A 15,839-nucleotide genomic window follows, 5' to 3' on the forward strand; every position below is an offset into this window, starting at 1 on the left:
CTTGCCTCGTGAGTCAAGACGGATACAGCCAATTTCTGTCAACGTACTGCACTCCTTTGTTTACGGCTTGTGATTTTCAGGCCCTGCTGGGGCAAACTGAGATAAACCCTACTACTCAAAACAGTTTGAAATATTATGAGACTAAAAATAACGCACCTCATTTATTATCATCATAAAACAATATGAAAGATCACGTCAATTATGAAACAATGCATACGAAACCACGGGAAATGTGTAAACAACACTGCTGATTAAACACTGGAAATTGCATACGTACAAGTCCGTTACACGTCAATCGTACAAAAAACTATTTCAAAATAATATCATAAAATATACGTTTACAACTCCTAATAATAAATCATCAATCAGGAAACTTAGATCTATAATAGAAATATGTGGTCAACTTTTAAACGCTTTCATGCGACCCTCATGTGCAGCGTAACGGACTATTATGATAAACACCACATGTTACTGCAAATGGGTGCGACAGGTTTTTCAAAATATGTACTACACTTTAACAAACAAAAGGTTAAATTCTACTGTCTGCATTAATCAGTTAATTTCATAGACCGGCTTTAACTTCAAACTTCAAAGAGCACCTCTAAATTCAACGTTTATTGCTATGGAAACGATAGCAGGACCCAGTACCACAGTTGTGAATTAGAGTTAGTTCATTTGCAACGTTCTAACCCGGAACCAAATCCTTACTCGGAACTGTGGAACTGAGTCCCAGTAATTCTAGATGGTTGGTTGACTACCACTCCATCTATATCTATTGCAATTGTTGGTAAATGGACGAATCTTGAGAAATCTCTACTTTGTAAATCTGGCCATTGATCTTCAAAAGATCGCCAGATGAGATATCATGAATGTCCGTTTCGATTATAGTTATCGGTTCACTATCGAACTGTGAAGGAGACTCTCTACTGCTGGATACTGACTCGAGACCTTTCACAGCTGCAGCCGTATCGTCAACTATCATCGAAACAGTTTCCCTACAAGAATCGCCAAAGGCTTTAAGTACTTTACCATCATCGGCAGTTCCAGTCTCTGAATTACTCATTGTTTTTGCTTTAAAGATTGTTAACTCTTCATTTGTGTTGGAACATGACCGGGACTTATGATTTCGCATGTGCGTGCACAAGTTCTGCTTTTTTTTCGTCACGAAATCGCAAACAATGCACTTATAATCGGAAGAAATGCCCGACTGCTGATAGTTATGCTGTCCTTCTAAATGTTTATACAAATTAATCAATTTATGAAATTTCATCGCGCATAAATTACAATGAAAGCATTTCATTTTGTTAGAGTAGTCAGATCGAACATAGCTTTTCTTCTTGGTTTGAACATTTGTTTCTATATCTGACGCGGTACTTGCATAAGTAACACTATCTGAATTGAAATCTGGGTTGGTAGTACTAAAAGGCACATCATGCGTTGATGTACCATTTGTTGGATATGATATTTCTAAATCCTTATTTGATGCATCATCTATTTTAGGTTGTTGGGAATCCGTTTGAAAAACTTTTGTTTGTTCATCAATATTGTGCACATCGCTACTGACACAAATTGACAATTCTGAAGTACCAGTACCGGTAGTTCCAACATTTTCACAGTTTTTATGACGTGTTTTTACATGGCGAGTTAAGTGTTCTTTTTGCGATGCTTTATAGCTACAATAAGCGCATTCGAATGCTCGCTCTTTGGTATGAACAACTGCATGACGCTTCAAACGACTCGCGCAATCAGTTACAAAACTACACTTTTCACAAAACAGTTTCAATTCGGGTCCTTTTGCGTGAAATTTCATGTGTTGTTTCAGATCTTTCTTATGTGTTGTTTTGAACGCGCAATTTATTTTCGGGCACTGCATTTCCACAGATGGTTCTGAAGTTGAATTCACGTCCGCGTGCTTCCGTTTCATGTGACTACGAAGATCATAAAGTTCACTTGCACATATGTAATCGCACAGAGGGCATTTGATCTTTTTTTCCTGAAAGAGTAAATTAAATGCTTAAACAGAGCAAGAATTATAGCAATATATCGTAGTTCAGGGAACATTATAAATTTGTCTTACATCGATCAAGCTATAGCAAATTTTTCCCAAAAAAAAGATATGTTTTACCTTGTGTTTGTACTGAATATGTCGATTCAGGTGGACCTTCTGACGAAATTTTTGTTCACAAAATTTGCATATATGTGGACGTTCATCAGTGTGCGTGATCATGTGTCTTTTCAGATTACTGTTTGTTGTTGTACTAAAATCACAAACAGTGCAGGAGTATGGCTTCCATCCTGAAATATCATAAATCAAACATTATTAATCAATTATATCAATCAAACACTCTCTTTTATAAAACATATAACAGCTTTGACAAATCCTTATATCCAGCTATGGGCATACATAAGTCAATTAACCCTTTCAGAGCTGACTAATTAATACCCTTAGTGCTGGAGATAATCTAAAAGTTTTGGAAGATTCAACCCTTGTGTGTTGAATTACGGGAATACCACTAAAGTGCGTCTACACCACAGTGCAGTGTATCGTTAGATACTTATATTTCATTAATGTTTGACAGGTGCTGCCATCTTTCATTAGAGATAAAAACTAATTACTAATTACATCAATACACTGCAGTGCGGTGTACTAGCAAAATCCATCACCGATTTATACACCGCACTGCGGTGTAGACGCACTGAAAGGGTTAATGTACAGGCTTTAAATGAAAAATATTTGTTTCTTAAGATTCTGTTACTAAGAAACAGAATTAGGGTATCCATGTAAATTATTTTGCAAAAAAGAAACTTATCATTTACCATTGTGCAATTTCTGATGTTTATGGAAATTTGTCTGTTTTTCTGTTTTGTAAGAACAATTATTCTGCGGACATTCAAGAACTTTTTTGCTGTAATTATGATGGCTTGGCACTAATTTGTTGCCTTCTGGAATGGAGTCAGTAGACTGTATAATGGAACCACATTCACCAGATTCAGCGCCATGTCCATTAAATATTAGGCCTATTTCCAAGAGTTGAACTGGCTATAAGAATAATAAGTAAGATTAATAGACAAATGAATAGTTCTTTGTATGGTGCTTTTTTGTCTCGAATAACTTACATTTGAGTTAACAACTTCACTTGTACCATCACGAAGAATCCTGACTACCGTGGCGAGTGGCTCTTGTTCTTGATGAACTGTTTCTGATACATCCATAGAATTTGCATGACAATGCATTGATCTTAAAACATACAATTGTAAATTAAGAAAACTTTCCTTAGATTTCTTTTTATATATAGTACCTAGAATACTGGGGTCAACTTTTTTGTATCAGGTCCCTGTGGATACGTTTCAAGCATTAATAAGGTTTTTTGGGTTGGAGGAAATTGAATTTTTTTGTGTTACTTATCTTTGATTCCATCTAACACAGTAGGTAACTTGATTGAGGGCCAATCCCCAGGCCTGATACACTGGGGTGAGATTTAAAAAATAAGATTTAGCAACAGCTTCACAGTAATTCTTACCCTAGAAGCTGAAGTGTCAAGTTGACCCAAGTTGACAGGGAAGACCAACGCAACGACCGTGAGCAGAACGATTCACCACCGCCCGTCCAGCTGATTATTCTCCCATTGAAATTTTCGGAGCTATCCGTCTTCCACAATTCGATTCAATTCAATTATTCTTTATTGTTCCACATGAGCCGGCGGGGTATTCTAGGCGGCGTTGTCGGAGGTTATCAGCTGTGGCGACATATGACATGCATGATTGCACGAAACAGGTTAAACTGCAGCTATGCAGCATGTCCCGTGAGAGGACCTGGGGCCTGTGACGGGACAAGGATGTCCCGTCACAGGTCCCGATGGAAAATGAAAACTTTGCATTTCGTAGACGAAATGTCGAAAGAAACTGCACTCGATTGGTTACTATGTACACTCAAAATAATGTTAAGAACATGTTAATAATCGAAATTTGTTCGTAATTTTATTATTTCAGATCAATGATATCATCAAATCGAAACATTAAATGTAATAATGAAGATCGGATCAAGAGAAGACAGAACCACAGCTATCGAAATTTCAATTTTTAGTGTATAGACTGACTCATACTATCGAAAATAAAGTGAATGTATCTTGACAATTTTGGTGCCAATGGTGTTAGTAACCGTTTGTTAAGCGTTACACTGCAAACAAAAGTAAAAGTGGAGGGGGCAACTTAATGGCCCTAGATCACTCTCGAGAGAGAATTCAAAGTGAGGGACCCGATTCAACACACTGTCCCGTGAGAAGACCCGATTCAACTTACTGTCCCGTGAGAGGACCCGATTTCAAATACTGTCCCGTGAGAGGACCCGATTTAACACACTGTCCCGTGAGAGGGCCCAGTTTCAAATAATGTCCCGTGAGAGGGACCGATTCAACACACTGTCCCGTGAGGGGACCCGATTTTAAATGCTGTCCCGTGAGAGGACCCGGTTCAACACACTGTTCCGTGAGAGGGCCCGATTTTAAATACTGTCCCGTGAGAGGATCCGATTTTGAATACTGTCCCGTGATAGGGCCCGGTTTCAAATAATGTCCCGTGAGAGGGCCCGATTCAACACACTGTCCCGTGAGAGGACCCGATTTTAAATACTGTCCCGTGAGAGGACCCGATTTTGAATACTGTCCCGTGAGAGGGCCCGGTTTCAAATAATGTCCCGTGAGAGGGCCCGATTCAACACACTGTCCCGTGAGAGGGCTCGATTTTAAATAATGTCCCGTGAGAGGACCCGATTCAACACACTGTCCCGTGAGAGGGTCCGGTTTTAAATACTGTCCCGTGAGATGACCCGAATCAACTTGCTGTCCCGTGAGAGGACCCGGTTCAACACACTGTCCCGTGAGAGGGCCCGATTTTAAATAATGTCCCGTGAGAGGACCCGATTCAACACACTGTCCCGTGAGAGGACCCGATTTTAAATACTGTCCCGTGAGAGGACCCGGTTCAACACACTGTTCCGTGAGAGGGCCCGATTTTAAATACTGTCCCGTGAGAGGATCCGATTTTGAATACTGTCCCGTGATAGGGCCCGGTTTCAAATAATGTCCCGTGAGAGGGCCCGATTCAACACACTGTCCCGTGAGAGGGCCCGATTTTAAATACTGTCCCGTGAGAGGACCCGATTTTGAATACTGTCCCGTGAGAGGGCCCAGTTTCAAATAATGTCCCGTGAGAGGGCCCGATTCAACACACTGTCCCGTGAGAGGACCCGATTTTAAATACTGTCCCGTGAGAGGACCCGATTTTGAATACTGTCCCGTGAGAGGGCCCGGTTTCAAATAATGTCCCGTGAGAGGGCCCGATTCAACACACTGTCCCGTGAGAGGGCCCGATTTTAAATAATGTCCCGTGAGAGGACCCGATTCAACACACTGTCCCGTGAGAGGGTCCGGTTTTAAATACTGTCCCGTGAGATGACCCGAATCAACTTGCTGTCCCGTGAGAGGACCCGGTTCAACACACTGTCCCGTGAGAGGGCCCGATTTTAAATAATGTCCCGTGAGAGGACCCGATTCAACACACTGTCCCGTGAGAGGACCCGATTTTAAATACTGTCCCGTTAGAGGACCCGGTTCAACACACTCTCCCGTGAGAGGACCCTATTTTAAATACTCTCCCGCGAAGGAACCCGATTTTAAATACTGTCCCGCGAGAGGGCCCGATTCAACACACTGTCCCGTGAGAGGACCCGGTTTCAAATAATGTCCCGCGAGAGGGCCCGTATCAACACACTGTCCCGTGAGAGGACTCGATTTTAAATACTGTCCCGTGAGAAGACCCGAATCAACTTGCTGTCCCGTGAGAGGGCCCGGTTTCAAATAATGTCCCGTGAGAGGGCCCGATTCAACACACTGTCCCGTGAGAGGACCCGATTTCTAATACTGTCCCGTGAGAGGACCCGAATCAACTTGCTGTCCCATGAGAGGACCCGGTTTCAAATAATGTCCCGTGAGAGGACCCGATTCAACACACTGTCCCGTGAGAGGACCCGATTCAACACACTGTCCCGTGAGCCAAAAGTTGTTGAATGAGTATCTTTATGACAAATAGTGAATATTGGTGGAATATTTCTCTATTTTGATTTGTAGGTGTCCGGCGAACGACAGGACCAAGACGATGACGTGGGCGATGATATTTCAAACGTGAGTCAAAAGTTGTTGAATAAATATCTTTATGACAAATAGTGAATATTGGTGGAATATTTCTCTATTTTGATTTATAGGTATCCGGCGAACGACAGGACCAAGACGACGACGTGGACGATGATATTTCAAACGTGAGTCAAAAGTTGTTGAACGAAAAGTTGTTGAATAAATATCTTTATGACAAATAGTGAATATTGGTGGAATATTTCTCTATTTTGATTTATAGGTGTCCGGCGAACGACAGGACCAAGACGATGACGTGGGCGATGATATTTCAAACGTGAGCCAAAAGTTGTTGCATGAAAACTTCAATGTACAATATGAAAAAATGATCAAATATTGAAAAAAAATATATTTTACTGTATGAAATTACAGGTGTCCGCAGAAGACGGCTGGCTTAGATTGTATGACGACGTCTTTGATATACAAAATCTCACCGAGGCAGAACAGATTAAAATCAGTATGAAGTTATCACTCAAAGAGTCACATCTCCGTCAGAGTGCAGAGAAAAGGCTTCAATCTCTAGTTTCCGAATCCAATCTGAATATTGTGTCGGTCGCGGATGACGGAAGCTGCTTTTTTTGCAGCTGTTGTCGAACAATTGAGGCGAGAAAACGTTGACATAACAGCACATGAGCTACGATTAATGGCTGTTTCATACCTTTCTGAAAATAGGTATTGCGCTGTAAGTAAATTAAAAACCCATTGATATATCAAGACAGCACTACAATAAATATTATATACACATATTATGGTTTGCTTCGCTGGATGGGGCTGATAAGGCCGACTTTCTGGAGTCTCATCTGACATGGCCATTATATCTTAATAAAATGAGACAAAGAACCACCTGGGCCGATGCTTTAGTTGTCCGTGCCACAGCTGACTGTTAAGGGAGACCAATGGTACTATATACCAGTTCAGAGCAGTCAAACATCAATATGATAGATCCTGTCGAATGTAAAAATGCTGAACCCATCTTACTAGGGCATATTCAAGATATTCACTACGTTGCCCTAGTAAAAAGGAGCTATATCCCAAGACGACGCGTGTCAGTCGAGAGTGTCAGAGGGTAACCTTGCGGCCTAACCCACGGAAGACGGTAAGTTGATAGTATATGCCACCCCTTCTGACTATTTGGCAAAAATAATACAGCCATCAGAAGCCTTGTTCATGTCAGCTAAGGGTTAATTAATTGAATTTCATAGCGTCAAAGTGACAGTTACCTCTGAGAACCGCAGAAAAAAAGAAGACGGGTTGTCGATAAAGGAATCTACTGCGTTTGCAAGAAACCAGATGATGGAAGGTAAAGCTTAATTATATCATATAAGATCAGGCTGTTGTTTTAAGATTCAGTCGTCATTGTCGAAAAAATCTTTTACCTTCACTTTCACTTTCACTTACCTTCACTTTCAAAATTTTCTGCATTTGCATTTTAGGAAGTATTTGCAATGCGATGAATGTAGTGGGTGGTTCCATCCGAAATGTATTGGTCTGAACGAAGATACTGTGGAGAAAATTGACTATAGATGCGAAACGTGTTTTCAGGTAAGCGATGAACTAAAAAAATATTTTGATCAAATAAGCTATGCCTATATCCTTGCTATGCTATCCTTTTATACAATGTGATTGCATTCTTTTTATATAGGTACCTAAACGATTCATTAAGAGTCAGGTATGGAATCCGATACATAATGCATACGAAACTCTTGCCATTTTCCACTAGAAAGTAATGAATCAAATGTTTTTCTTTTCGCAACTTGGCGCGGTTGAATATCACGTTTCTCGTATAATTAATGCCGAGATAAAAGACAAGTCTCACCAGTTTGTTGAATTTTTCAAACTTTTGTTGATAATATACAATCTTTGGTTTCAGAAGGCCGGAATTCAGGAGACATTTGGACTTGATTAACAAAGACCATGAAAGAGCCGAAAAAGAACTGAAAGGATATGGCTATGGGCTTTTAACTGATGGGGTAAGCATTGATAACAGAAAATATGAAATGCGTACAAATAAATGAGCTTTCTTTCGATCATCGTAATATTCAATATTTTAAAGGGCCATGCATATCTCTATAGTGTAATGAAATCATACGTCAGCCCTACCTTTGCGGACAAATCGTAAGTATATACATGAATCAGACGTGAAGTTTTTTTACTATATTTCGAAATAATAATCAATTCATTTCAATTACAGGAAACCATATTCAACTCGCTACATGACCCTCCGACAACATCATTCTAAAATGCTGAATTCAGTTTTTAAAGAAGGAAAGACGTAAGTTCATTCTCATCTTCTACTGCTAATTTCTTAAAAGAATTTCATCCATGTTATATTCATTGTATTTAAATATTTTTCAGGTCAGCAGTAACGTATGTTAATGACGTTTTGCTTAAAGAGGCCATTTGTTTATTGGTGTCAACCTACCGAAATATCACATACAACGAGGCTGATATTCTTGGAAGAAGAACAGAGGCCAAAAAACTAAAAGATGTACAACGACTTATGTCCAAATACTTCTTGCCAGATTATTGAAGAGTGAAGCAGTTTTCGATTCTTAAATGGGAGCTGTTGTAGATTGGTTATCCCGTAATGATTGTATTCTATGGAATAAGTTTTCTTGTTGCGATGAATTTTTGGATTGCTAGAGATGGTCTTTGCTGAATTTTGGTAATGGTTTTAATAGGAACCAGATTGTGACATGGATGTTTGAATTGTTGAAATGCTGTCCAGTCTTCTAATAGATGTGTGTAGTATATAGCCTATAGAAGTTCTTTGCAATGATGTTTCAGAAGTTATGAATGATGGTTGAAAGATTCCAGCCGGGGCCGAGATGGTATTGTAAATTGTTGTTAATTAGTAGATCGTTTTATCTGCCTGGTTTGTTGTCGATGTCTTATGCTGTGTACTACTTCGTGTTAAATATTATTTTTGTATTGTGTCTTAACAGACAAGGGCGTTTTCTGTCATCCAATATGAAATGATAATTTTTGGTTCAAATTATAATACATCTATCCGGAATTGGGAAATATTGCTGAAGAGTTAAAGGGGAAATATGAAAGAATTGATGATAACCTTTTTTTACCGTGTAAAGTAATAATTAATAATTAAATGATAAGTAATAATTTAGTTTGGCGACAAAGATTTAGTAATCTAAAATGCTAAATTGATTTCGAATTCCAACGTATGTTGTTTATGTTCAAATATGAATAATATAGTCTTCGAATGTAATATGGTTTACAGATTTTGATAAATAAATAACTGAACATAATTTCACATATATACGATTTGTTTTATGTTTTAAGGGGACATAGCCAATTTGGCTTTTAGTACGTACATCCAGCCATCATTGTACGCATATTGTTGAAATAATAATTTCTTGTTGTAATTTTTATATATGGCAAAAATGCATTATCATTATGAGCATGGGACTCAACATTGACAAAGTGGACAATTTCATTAGTCCTCTCACGGGACAGTGTGTTGAACCGAGTCCTCTCACGTGACATTCTTTGAAACCAGGTCCTCTCACGGAACAGTAAGTTGATTCGGGTCCTCTCACGGGACAGTGTGTTGAATCGGGTCCTCTCACGGGACAGTATGTTGAATCGGGTCCTCTCACGGGACATTATTTAAAAGCGGGCCCTCTCACGGGACAGTGTGTTGAATCGGGTCCTCTCACGGGACAGAGTGTTGAATCGGGCCCTCTCACGTGACATTATTTGAAACCAGGTCCTCTCACGGGACAGTGTGTTGAACCGAGTCCTCTCACGTGACATTCTTTGAAACCAGGTCCTCTCACGGGACAGTAAGTTGATTCGGGTCCTCTCACGGGACAGTGTGTTGAATCGGGTCCTCTCACGGGACAGTATGTTGAATCGGGTCCTCTCACGGGACAGTATTTAAAATAGGGTCCACTTACGGGACAGTGGGTTGAATCGGGTCCTCTCACGGGACAGTGTGTTGAACCGGGTCCTCTCACGGGACAGTATTTAAAATCGGGTTCCTTCGCGGGAGAGTATTTAAAATAGGGTCCTCTCACGGGAGAGTGTGTTGAACCGGGTCCTCTAACGGGACAGTATTTAAAATCGGGTCCTCTCACGGGACAGTGTGTTGAATCGGGTCCTCTCACGGGACAGTATTTAAAATAGGGTCCTCTAACGAGACAGTATTCAAAATCGGGTCCTCTCACGGGACAGTGTGTTGAATCGGGCCCTCTCACGTGACATTATTTGAAACCAGGTCCTCTCACGGGACAGTAAGTTGATTCGGGTCTTCTCACGGGACAGTATTTAAAATCGGGTTCCTTCGCGGGACAGTATTTAAAATAGGGTCCTCTCACGGGACAGTGTGTTGAATCGGGTCCTCTCACGGGACAGTATTTAAAATAGGGTCCTCTAACGAGACAGTATTCAAAATCGGGTCCTCTCACGGGACAGTGTGTTGAATCGGGCCCTCTCACGTGACATTATTTGAAACCAGGTCCTCTCACGGGACAGTAAGTTGATTCGGGTCTTCTCACGGGACAGTGTGTTGAATCGGGTCCTCTCACGGGACAGTATTTAAAATCGGGTTCCTTCGCGGGACAGTATTTAAAATAGGGTCCTCTCACGGGACAGTGTGTTGAATCGGGTCCTCTCACGGGACAGTATTTAAAATCGGGTTCCTTCGCGGGACAGTATTTAAAATAGGGTCCTCTCACGGGACAGTGTGTTGAATCGGGTCCTCTCACGGGACAGTATTTAAAATCGGGTTCTTTCGCGGGACAGTATTTAAAATAGGGTCCTCTCACGGGACAGTGTGTTGAATCGGGTCCTCTCACGGGACAGTATTTAAAATCGGGTTCTTTCGCGGGACAGTATTTAAAATAGGGTCCTCTCACGGGACAGTATGTTGAATCGGGTCCTCTCACGGGACATTATTTAAAAGCGGGCCCTCTCACGGGACAGTGTGTTGAATCGGGTCCTCTCACGGGACAGAGTGTTGAATCGGGCCCTCTCACGTGACATTATTTGAAACCAGGTCCTCTCACGGGACAGTGTGTTGAACCGAGTCCTCTCACGTGACATTCTTTGAAACCAGGTCCTCTCACGGGACAGTAAGTTGATTCGGGTCCTCTCACGGGACAGTGTGTTGAATCGGGTCCTCTCACGGGACAGTATGTTGAATCGGGTCCTCTCACGGGACAGTATTTAAAATAGGGTCCACTTACGGGACAGTGGGTTGAATCGGGTCCTCTCACGGGACAGTGTGTTGAACCGGGTCCTCTCACGGGACAGTATTTAAAATCGGGTTCCTTCGCGGGAGAGTATTTAAAATAGGGTCCTCTCACGGGAGAGTGTGTTGAACCGGGTCCTCTAACGGGACAGTATTTAAAATCGGGTCCTCTCACGGGACAGTGTGTTGAATCGGGTCCTCTCACGGGACAGTATTTAAAATCGGGTTCCTTCGCGGGACAGTATTTAAAATAGGGTCCTCTCACGGGACAGTGTGTTGAATCGGGTCCTCTCACGGGACAGTATTTAAAATCGGGTTCTTTCGCGGGACAGTATTTAAAATAGGGTCCTCTCACGGGACAGTGTGTTGAATCGGGTCCTCTCACGGGACAGTATTTAAAATCGGGTTCCTTCGCGGGACAGTTTTTAAAATAGGGTCCTCTCACGGGAGAGTGTGTTGAACCGGGTCCTCTAACGGGACAGTATTTAAAATCGGGTCCTCTCACGGGACAGTGTGTTGAATCGGGTCCTCTCACGGGGCAGTATTTAAAATAGGGTCCTCTAACGAGACAGTATTCAAAATCGGGTCCTCTCACGGGACAGTGTGTTGAATCGGGCCCTCTCACGTGACATTATTTGAAACCAGGTCCTCTCACGGGACAGTAAGTTGATTCGGGTCTTCTCACGGGACAGTGTGTTGAATCGGGTCCTCTCACGGGACAGTATTTAAAATCGGGTTCCTTCGCGGGACAGTATTTAAAATAGGGTCCTCTCACGGGACAGTGTGTTGAATCGGGTCCTCTCACGGGACAGTATTTAAAATCGGGTTCCTTCGCGGGACAGTATTTAAAATAGGGTCCTCTCACGGGACAGTGTGTTGAATCGGGTCCTCTCACGGGACAGTATTTAAAATCGGGTTCCTTCGCGGGACAGTATTTAAAATAGGGTCCTCTCACGGGACAGTGTGTTGAATCGGGTCCTCTCACGGGACAGTATTTAAAATCGGGTTCCTTCGCGGGACAGTATTTAAAATAGGGTCCTCTCACGGGACAGTGTGTTGAATCGGGTCCTCTCACGGACAGTATTTAAAATCGGGTTCCTTCGCGGGACAGTATTTAAAATAGGGTCCTCTCACGGGACAGTGTGTTGAATCGGGTCCTCTCACGGACAGTATTTAAAATCGGGTTCCTTCGCGGGACAGTATTTAAAATAGGGTCCTCTCACGGGACAGTGTGTTGAATCGGGTCCTCTCACGGGACAGTATTTAAAATCGGGTTCCTTCGCGGGACAGTATTTAAAATAGGGTCCTCTCACGGGACAGTGTGTTGAATCGGGTCCTCTCACGGGACAGTATTTAAAATAGGGTCCTCTCACGGGACATTGTGTTGAATCGGGTCCTCTCACGGGACAGTATTTAAAATCGGGTTCCTTCGCGGGACAGTAATTGAAATAGGGTCCTCTCACGGGACAGTGTGTTGAACCGGGTCCTCTAACGGGACAGTATTCAAAATCGGGTCCTCTCACGGAACAGTGTGTTTAATCGGGTCCTCTCACGGGACAGTATTTAAAATCGGGTCCTCTCACGGGACATTGTGTTGAATCGGGACCTCTCACGGAACGGTAACTTGAATCGCGGGTTCCGTTGTAAAATCCTGCGTGAAAAACGTGCATTCATATCCCCTATTGTCCCCCTGGCCCTGCAGTAAATTAGAATTTTTCGGTAGGCCCTTATGTATTTATAAATGAAATCAAAATGGAAAATGTAATAATTACAATCGATAGTTGAATTTATTTATTCATAATCGTTATAGGCAGAATACATAAGAATATATAAGGGACTCGAAACCGCTAGCATTGGAATCGACGTTTCATGTATGAATTCTACATTTGTCCCGTGAGAGGACCCATGTCCCGTCACAGGCCCGGGTCCTCTCACGGGACGCTGCAGTTTAACTCATATGGATTGCACCAAAATGATGAAATACATCGAGAAATGCTAAGATTTGGCCGTTTAATAGGTACCCAAGTTAGAAGAATGGAGCCTCGCATGAAAATCACCATCAAGGATGTTAGTAGTGGTAAGGTTGACGTAGGCCGCTGTTAGTGTTAAATCAGTTTTAACCTCTCTCTGTTCTAACCAATCAATCTTTTGCCTTTTTGGTGGTAAGGCTTCTTATAATCGGATTTTACTAACCAACAATGTGGTTTGTGAAACTATCCGATCGTGAACCTAAACCAAAGACATCTTCTGACTTGGGTTCAATGATTTGCCAGTACGGGTTGGTCATTGATACGGTACTTCCATTCACTATCGATTAAATTGTGACATCCCTGTATTCTTTCTTATTTCATGATATATCACTGACTTATTGAATTATCAAGCCTTAAACAATCAATTCATTCACAATTCACTGCAATGTTTCTAATTCAAATTATATTTGTTCAAATTAATGCTTAAGTTTGATGTATCTTTCAGATGAATGTATCGTTCAAGCAACTGAGACTCTGAACAGAGGAAATATTATTGCAATTCCAACTGACACCATATATGGTGTAGCAGGGCTTGCTCAAAATAGTGATGCGATCAGTAAGATATATGAATTAAAGAACAGAAATCCAGAAAAACCGATTGCTATTTGTGTGGCAGATATTGAGGATGTATTTAAGTATGTTCTGTTTTTTGATTATCAAAGGTTTTTGATATATGCTTGGTTTAGAAAATTTTATGTTGGATTTTCCAGATGGGGTAAAGTAACGCTTAGTATCAATCAATTACATGAATTGCTTCCCGGACCCGTCACCTTACTGTTTGAGAGAACGAATGCTTTAAATGCAGATCTCAATCCCAAAACCAGCATCGTAGGAATCCGCATACCAGATCACAATTTCGTTCGTCAGCTTGTAAGATGTTGTGGTGGACCACTAGCACTGACTAGTGCCAATATCAGCTCTACCCGCAGTACATTAGCCATTCAGGTAGGCAACTGGGTTTGTAATGAATTTTACTGAATTGAAAATTACTGCAGGTAATCGCATTACAACTAGATGATAACTTTATTAGCAGCATTTCATTTGCCATTGAATCTATAGGAATTCAAAGATATCTGGCCGAAATTAGATATGGTTTGTGATGGTGGTATATTAGGAGACACTTTAGAATCTCGTGCTGGATCAACTGTCGTTGATCTCTCTAAGCAGGGCCAATTCAAGATTGTAAGAGAAGGAAGGTAAGATTATCATACACATTTTTGAATGGAATCTTTCACTTATCGTTATTAAAACAATTAAATCTATCTATTCCAGTGCATACAAGGAAACTGTAAATAAACTGGTCAAAAACTTTAATCTACAAGACACCACACAACCAGATTCGTGACACACATAGTGACTAGTCAACACCACTTATCCTGTGATAGACAGTTTTATAAATGATTAATAACATTATGATCTAGGCTTTGTGTTTAATAAACCATCTCGGATGCTGGGTTTGCATTTCACAGAAATTGAATAAAAATCCAATGCAATGACAATGTCAGGCAACAATGAAATAAGGATTTACTTTTATTTTATTCAAATATCTGATGATAGACACGTATGTATAATGTACAGACATGACTTGTAATAATAAACAGTTTTCAGGAATCACAAGTGTTTTTTTCATACTGTCCCCATGGTGTGGCTCCATTTGGGGCCAGTGACATCCTACTTGTAAACCCATTTCGTTGGTTCTACAACATGCAGACAAACTGGTTCTGATTTGGTCTATGTAAGTTAGTCAGATTTTGTCAGGAGTCCTGTTTCTGTTTATTGTCTCGTTCTGCTACTAGGATCTTAGTCCATTCTATTTGATCCTGAAGATTTTTTAGATTTTGGGTCTTTTTCATTGCTTGACGCTCCACATCACGGTAAACTCCTTCTCTTAACCTCTGAAAATGAAGTTTGAGGTAAATTTAGAACATACATTGGGTTCTACTCTGACTGATGGGCAACCAGTCCGTGATGTGTAGCCTACTAACCTCTCGCTCGGTCTTTTGTTTGAAATGCACATAAACTATGATACCAGTAGATACGATGATGGAGCCACCTAGAGTCACCTTCGAAGCCAAAGACATCTGAAAAAATAGGGTCGGGTATATCAATTGTAATCTTTCCGGTCCGCATCGTTTTTGACAGCCGATTGATAACCACGAGGTGCTGCCACCTATGCAGTGTGAAACCACCTTAACTGTCAATGATCGGTTATTCAATAAATGCTTAAACCGACTGAGGCATCAAATTAAGATAATTTGTTCAATTGACCCATGAATTAGTCTCATAATTACATTCGGGCATAATTACATTCTATTTTGATAGATAAAATCATAAAAAACCTTCAATTTCCTTTTTGAGCGCTCTGCGACCTTGAGATTTTATATCAGCCAATCAGAGGTCAGAGTTTGGTTA

General features: G+C 41.2%; 3 protein-coding genes across 4 annotated transcripts; 1 reads left to right on the forward strand and 2 right to left on the reverse strand.

The window, feature by feature from the left end:
- Positions 1-160: 160 nt before the first annotated feature.
- On the reverse strand, positions 161-3,566 carry LOC141900689 (uncharacterized). The gene is made up of 5 exons (XM_074787694.1): positions 3,522-3,566; positions 3,118-3,238; positions 2,818-3,040; positions 2,126-2,295; positions 161-1,993 (listed from the first exon to the last, which is right to left on the reverse strand). Exons 2-5 carry the CDS (start codon positions 3,232-3,234, stop codon positions 773-775), a joined length of 1,731 nt encoding a protein of 576 aa, XP_074643795.1. The 5' UTR covers positions 3,235-3,238; positions 3,522-3,566; the 3' UTR covers positions 161-772.
- Positions 3,567-3,700: 134 nt separating this feature from the next.
- On the forward strand, positions 3,701-15,028 carry LOC141909660 (threonylcarbamoyl-AMP synthase-like). 2 transcript variants are annotated; one of them, XM_074800218.1, is made up of 6 exons: positions 3,701-3,760; positions 13,358-13,474; positions 13,873-14,062; positions 14,138-14,372; positions 14,487-14,623; positions 14,700-15,028. In XM_074800218.1, exons 2-6 carry the CDS (start codon positions 13,390-13,392, stop codon positions 14,770-14,772), a joined length of 720 nt encoding a protein of 239 aa, XP_074656319.1. In that variant the 5' UTR covers positions 3,701-3,760; positions 13,358-13,389; the 3' UTR covers positions 14,773-15,028. The 2 variants fall into 2 exon arrangements, with proteins under 2 accessions (XP_074656319.1, XP_074656327.1); XM_074800226.1 differs by lacking the exon at positions 3,701-3,760 and having other exon boundaries at positions 13,358-13,414.
- On the reverse strand, positions 14,979-15,802 carry LOC141909672 (protein PET117 homolog, mitochondrial-like). The gene is made up of 3 exons (XM_074800238.1): positions 15,767-15,802; positions 15,413-15,508; positions 14,979-15,322 (listed from the first exon to the last, which is right to left on the reverse strand). The coding sequence occupies exons 2-3, from the start codon at positions 15,506-15,508 to the stop codon at positions 15,182-15,184; spliced, it is 237 nt and encodes a 78-aa protein (XP_074656339.1). The 5' UTR covers positions 15,767-15,802; the 3' UTR covers positions 14,979-15,181.
- Positions 15,803-15,839: the final 37 nt, after the last annotated feature.

This window comes from Tubulanus polymorphus, chromosome 1 (assembly GCF_964204645.1).
Source record: "Tubulanus polymorphus chromosome 1, tnTubPoly1.2, whole genome shotgun sequence".
Taxonomy (NCBI): Eukaryota; Metazoa; Nemertea; class Palaeonemertea; order Tubulaniformes; family Tubulanidae; genus Tubulanus; species Tubulanus polymorphus.

Excerpts from the sequence above, each read along its gene's own strand:
- LOC141900689 (XM_074787694.1), bottom strand. The coding sequence starts at position 3,234 with ATGCATTGTCATGCAAATTCTATGGATGTATCAGAAACAGTTCATCAA. Across the intron at positions 3,041-3,117 it reads GTGAAGTTGTTAACTCAAAT|CCAGTTCAACTCTTGGAAAT; the intron begins GTAAGTTATTCG and ends TTATTCTTATAG. Across the intron at positions 2,296-2,817 it reads ACATCAGAAATTGCACAATG|GATGGAAGCCATACTCCTGC; the intron begins GTAAATGATAAG and ends ATGATATTTCAG.
- LOC141909660 (XM_074800218.1), top strand. The coding sequence starts at position 13,390 with ATGCTAAGATTTGGCCGTTTAATAGGTACCCAAGTTAGAAGAATGGAG. Across the intron at positions 13,475-13,872 it reads CATCAAGGATGTTAGTAGTG|ATGAATGTATCGTTCAAGCA; the intron begins GTAAGGTTGACG and ends TGTATCTTTCAG. Across the intron at positions 14,373-14,486 it reads GCAGTACATTAGCCATTCAG|GAATTCAAAGATATCTGGCC; the intron begins GTAGGCAACTGG and ends TTGAATCTATAG.
- LOC141909672 (XM_074800238.1), bottom strand. The coding sequence starts at position 15,508 with ATGTCTTTGGCTTCGAAGGTGACTCTAGGTGGCTCCATCATCGTATCT. Across the intron at positions 15,323-15,412 it reads AACAAAAGACCGAGCGAGAG|AGGTTAAGAGAAGGAGTTTA; the intron begins GTTAGTAGGCTA and ends CTTCATTTTCAG.